The sequence below is a fragment of the Micropterus dolomieu genome, linkage group LG12 (assembly GCF_021292245.1).
Source record: "Micropterus dolomieu isolate WLL.071019.BEF.003 ecotype Adirondacks linkage group LG12, ASM2129224v1, whole genome shotgun sequence".
Classification (NCBI taxonomy): domain Eukaryota; kingdom Metazoa; phylum Chordata; class Actinopteri; order Centrarchiformes; family Centrarchidae; genus Micropterus; species Micropterus dolomieu.
In genome coordinates, this window is record NC_060161.1 from 35,487,568 (window position 1) to 35,493,369 (window position 5,802).

At 45.7% G+C, this 5,802-nt stretch overlaps 1 protein-coding gene across 1 annotated transcript in view; it reads left to right on the forward strand.

The window, feature by feature from the left end:
- Positions 1 to 321: 321 nt before the first annotated feature.
- Positions 322 to 5,802, forward strand: part of LOC123980309 (H-2 class II histocompatibility antigen, E-S beta chain-like) — a 7,199-nt gene continuing 1,718 nt past the window's right edge. Inside the window, exons 1-5 of the mRNA XM_046064632.1 lie at positions 322 to 444; positions 567 to 839; positions 2,662 to 2,875; positions 2,951 to 3,018; positions 4,569 to 4,682. Of these exons, the coding sequence (XP_045920588.1) occupies positions 390 to 444; positions 567 to 839; positions 2,662 to 2,875; positions 2,951 to 3,018; positions 4,569 to 4,682 (724 nt within the window). The 5' untranslated portion in view covers positions 322 to 389. The remainder of the gene's footprint in view (positions 445 to 566; positions 840 to 2,661; positions 2,876 to 2,950; positions 3,019 to 4,568; positions 4,683 to 5,802) is intronic.

Consider the following 5,802-nt stretch of genomic DNA (forward strand, 5'->3'; position numbering starts at 1 on the left):
TCGTCTGCCTGGTAACAGATGATGATCAATAACCTCCAGATAATGTAGACGTATCAATAACAGCGATCAGTAACAGAGTGTGACTTGTGTCCCATCGTCTGCCTGGTAACAGATGATGATCAATAACCTCCAGATAATGTAGACGTATCAATAACAGCGATCAGTAACAGAGTGTGACTTGTGTCCCATCGTCTGCCTGGTAACAGATGATGATCAATAACCTCCAGATAATGTAGACGTATCAATAACAGCGATCAGTAACAGAGTGTGACTTGTGTCCCATCGTCTGCCTGGTAACAGATGATGATCAGGTCATGTGATCCTTCCTCTGCTTCTTCCAGCAGCTCTCAGTCAGACTCTCTCAGTGTTTGTCAGGTCAACAGAGGAACATGGCTTCATCCTTTCTCAGCTTCTCCCTCCTCTTCATCAGCCTCCACGCAGCAGGTACCATCAATACTCTGATCAATGATCAATACGCACTTTATACTGTTTATACTTCATCGGCAGGTACGATTAATACTGCAGTTGTTCAGCTCAGCTTTAACCCGATTCTGTTTTTTCTTTAGATGGGTTTTTGGAATATAGAGTGGATCGCTGTGTGTTTAACTCCACTGACCTGAAGGACATCGAGTACATCAGGTCTTATTATTTCAACAAAGTGGAGGACGTCAGGTTCAGCAGCAGTGTGGGTCAGTTTGTTGGATACACTGAGCCTGGACTGATGTACGCAAAGAACTGGAACAAAGATGCTTCATATATGGCTCAGCTGAGAGCTGAGAAGGAGAGGTACTGCCTAAACAACGTTGGGATCGACTACCAGGCTGCTCTGACTAAGTCAGGTGAGTTTGTTTCTGTAACATCCAGCAGCATCAGATCATCATGTTATTGATTACTTATTGATTCATTAACTCTCTGACTGAAATCAAACATGTTACTGTTTCAGCTGCAGATGATTTTAAAGATTTAATCTTTACATTTTATCTTCAATATTTTATAATAGATTTATAATGATTGTTGTCGGTGTTCAGTGAACAATTCTGTTAGTTTGATGTTCAACATGTTGCTCCAAACACTTCATCAGTCGGCATCAAACTGAATAGAAAAACATAAAATCTCTTGTAATAATATTAATATTCTATAACAGAAGATAAAAACTTTTATTGATCATTAATCTCAGCTCTCTGTCCCCACCTTCTGGTCAAACCCTGCTACTGCAGCTACTGATAACTGCCTCATGTGTGAAACGAAACAGAATAATTCAGCAGAGTTCTCTGGATTAATGAACTTAAATCTGCTGTCTCACTGTCAAGTCTCAGGCTGCAGTGACAGAATTTGATGAAACTGATCCTGTTAACACTAGACTCCGGTTTTATCTGTGAAATCTGTCAAAGTTGACCAGTGGGCAGGACATACCTGAAATGCACCAATCAGAGGGTTTCACTGCTCTGACTCTGGTCAGGGTTGACATATCAACTGACAGGAAGGGTAATAATAATAATAATAAATATGTATTTCTGCACCCCATGTTTTTACCTACTGTTAATATAATGGTATATATATTATAAACTGCTCCAAAAAATAAAGGGAACACTAAAATAACACATCCTCGATCTGAATGAATGAAATAATCTCATTAAATACTTTCTTTACATAGTTGATGTGCTGACAACAAAATCACACATAAATTATCAATGGAAATCAAATTTATCAACCCATGGAGGTCTGGATTTGGAGTCACACTCAAAATCAAAGTGGAAAACACTACAGGCCGATCCAGCTTTGATATAATGTCCTTAAAACAAGTCAGAATGAGGCTCAGTGGTGTTTGTGGCCTCCACGTGTCTGTATGACCTCCCTCCCCTCCTGTGGATGTCGGGCCCTCGTACCACCCTCATGGAGTCTGTTTCTGACCGTCTGAGCAGACACATGCACATTTGTGGCCTGCTGGAGGTCATTTTGCAGGGCTCAGGCAGTGCTCCTCCTGCTCCTCCTTGCACAAAGGCGGAGGTAGCGGTCCTGCTGCTGGGTTGTTGCCCTCCTACGGCCTCCTCTACGTCTCCTGATGTACTGGCCTGTCTCCTGGTAGCGCCTCCGTGCTCTGGACGCTACGCTGACAGACACAGCAAACCTTCTTGCCACAGCTCGCGTTGATGTGCCATCCTGGATGAGCTGCACTACCTGAGCCACTTGTGTGGGTTGTGGACTCCGTCTCATGCTACCACTAGAGTGAAAGCACCGCCAAAACATCAGCCAGGAAGCACAGGAACTGAGAAGTGGTCTGTGGTCACCACCTGCAGAACCACTCCTTTATTGGGGGGGTCTTGCTATTTGCATATAATTTCCACCTTTTGTCTTTTCCATTTGCACAACAGCATGTGAAATTGATTGTCAATCAGTGTTGCTTCCTAAGTGGACAGTTTGATTTCACAGGAGTGTGATTGACTTGGAGTTACATTGTGTTGTTTAAGTGTTCCCTTTATGTTTTTGAGCAGTGTAGTTTATGCTATTTTTGTATTTTATCTGTTTTTTTTTTAAATGTACATAACTTCTCCTTTTACTGTAAAGTGTCTTTGAGTGTCCTAAAAAGTGCTATAGAAATAAAATGTATTATTATTATTGTTAATAATAATGGTAATAATCATCATCTTGTCTGTGTTGCAGCTGAGCCCTACGTCAGGCTGCGCTCCGAGACGCCCTCTGGTGGTAAACATCCCTCCATGTTGGTCTGCAGCGTCTTCGACTTCTACCCCAAACAGATCAGAGTGGGCTGGCTCAGAGACGGACAGGAAGTCACCTCTGATGTCACTTCCACTGATGAGCTGGCAGACGGGGACTGGTACTACCAGGTCCACTCTCACCTGGAGTACACGCCCAGGTGAGTCCAGGTCCAGGTCCAGGTCTGTCAGTAAGTGTGGCAGAAAGTCTGACGTGCTGGTTTGTGTTGAATCAGGTCTGGAGAGAAGATCTCCTGTGTGGTGGAGCACGCCAGCCTGAAGGAACCTCTGGTGACTGACTGGGGTAAATACCTGTCTGTCTGCTCACCTGTCTGTCTGTTCACCTGTCTGTCTGTTCACCTGTCTGTCTGCTCACCTGTCTGTCTGTTCACCTGTCTGTCTGCTCACCTGTCTGTCTGCTCACCTGTCTGTCTGCTCACCTGTCTGTCTGTTCACCTGTCTGTCTGTTCACCTGTCTGTCTGCTCACCTGTCTGTCTGCTCACCTGTCTGTCTGTTCACCTGTCTGTCTGCTCACCTGTCTGTCTGTTCACCTGTCTGTCTGATTACCTGTCTGTCTGTTCACCTGTCTGTCTGCTCACCTGTCTGTCTGCTCACCTGTCTGTCTCTCTACCTGTCTGTCTGATTGTCTGTCTGTCTGATCGTCTGTCTGTCTCTCTACCTGTCTGTCTGATTGTCTGTCTGTCTGATCGTCTGTCTGTCTCTCTACCTGTCTGTCTCTCTACCTGTCTGTCTGTTCACCTGTCTGTCTGCTCACCTGTCTGTGTGCTCACCTGTCTGTCTGTTCACCTGTCTGTCTGCTCACCTGTCTGTCTGTTCACCTGTCTGTCTGCTCACCTGTCTGTCTGTTCACCTGTCTGTCTGTTAACCTGTCTGTCTGCTCACCTGTCTGTCTGCTCACCTGTCTGTCTGATTACATGTCTGTCTGTTCACCTGTCTGTCTGCTCACCTGTCTGTCTGCTCACCTGTCTGTCTGCTCACCTGTCTTTCTGTTCATCTGTCTGTCTGATCACCTGTCTGGTCTGCTCACCTGTCTGTCTGATTACATGTCTGTCTGTTCACCTGTCTGTCTGCTCACCTGTCTGTCTGCTCACCTGTCTGTCTGATTACATGTCTGTCTCTCTACCTGTCTGTGTGCTCACCTGTCTGTCTCTCTACCTGTCTGCTTGCTCACCTGTCTGTCTGATTACCTGTCTGTCTTTTCACCTGTCTGTCTGCTCACCTGTCTGTCTGTTCACCTGTCTGTCTGCTCACCTGTCTGTCTGATTACATGTCTGTCTGTTCACCTGTCTGTCTGCTCACCTGTCTGTCTGCTCACCTGTCTTTCTGTTCATCTGTCTGTCTGATCACCTGTCTGTTCTGCTCGTCTGTCTGCTCACCTGTCTGTCTGCTCACCTGTCTGTCTGCTCACCTGTCTGTCTGTTCAACTGTCTTTATGGTCAACTGTCTGTCTGTTCAACTGTCTTTATGGTCAACTGTCTGTCTGCTCACCTGTCTGTCTGATTACATGTCTGTCTCTCTACCTGTCTGTCTCTCTACCTGTCTGTGTGCTCACCTGTCTTCCTCTCCACCTTTCTGTCTGCTCACCTGTCTGTCTCTCTACCTGTCTGCTTGCTCACCTGTCTGTGTTCACCTGTCTGTCTCTCTACCTGTCTGCCTGTTCACCTGTCTGTCTCTCTGCCTGTCTGTCTCTCTGCCTGCTCACCTGTCTGCCTGTTCACCTGTCTGTCTCTCTGCCTGTCTGTCTCTCTGCCGGTCTGTCTGTCTCTCTACCTGTCTGTCTCTCTACCTGTCTGCCTGCTCACCTGTCTGTCTCTCTACCTGTCTGTCCTCAGATCCGTCCCTGCCTGAGTCTGAGAGAAACAAGATCGCCATCGGAGCCTCAGGACTGATCCTGGGTCTGATCTTATCTCTGGCTGGATTCATCTACTACAAGAGGAAGGCCCGAGGTCAGACCAGTACACACAGTCTGAAACCAGTTTACACCAGTACACAGAGTCTGAAACCGGTTTACACCAGTACACACAGTCTGAAACCGGTTTACACCAGTACACACAGTCTGAAACCAGTTTACACCAGTACACACAGTCTGAAAACAGTTTACACAGTCTGAAACCAGTTTACACCAGTACACACAGTCTGAAACCAGTTTACACCAGTTTACACCAGTACACACAGTCTGAAACCGGTTTACACCAGTACACACAGTCTGAAACCAGTTTACACCAGTACACACAGTCTGAAACCAGTTTGCACCAGTTTACACAGTCTGAAACCAGTTTACACCAGTACACAGAGTCTGAAACCAGTTTACACCAGTACACACAGTCTGAAACCGGTTTACACCAGTACACACAGTCTGAAACCAGTTTACACCAGTACACACAGTCTGAAACCAGTTTACACCAGTTTACACCAGTACACACAGTCTGAAACCGGTTTACACCAGTACACACAGTCTGAAACCAGTTTACACCAGTACACACAGTCTGAAACCAGTTTGCACCAGTTTACACAGTCTGAAACCAGTTTACACCAGTACACACAGTCTGAAACCAGTTTACACCAGTTTACACAGTCTGAAACCAGTTTACACCAGTACACACAGTCTGAAACCAGTTTACACCAGTACACACAGTCTGAAACCAGTTTACACCAGTACACACAGTCTGAAACCAGTTTACACCAGTACACACAGTCTGAAACCAGTTTACACCAGTACACACAGTCTGAAACCAGTTTACACCAGTTTACACAGTCTGAAACCAGTTTACACCAGTTTACACAGTCTGAAACCAGTTTACACCAGTACACACAGTCTGAAACCAGTTTACACCAGTACACACAGTCTGAAACCAGTTTACACCAGTTTACACAGTCTGAAACCAGTTTACACCAGTACACACAGTCTGAAACCAGTTTACACCAGTACACACAGTCTGAAACCAGTTTACACCAGTACACACAGTCTGAAACCAGTTTACACCAGTACACACAGTCTGAAACCAGTTTACACCAGTTTACACCAGTACACACAGTCTGAAACCAGTTTACACGAGTTTACACACG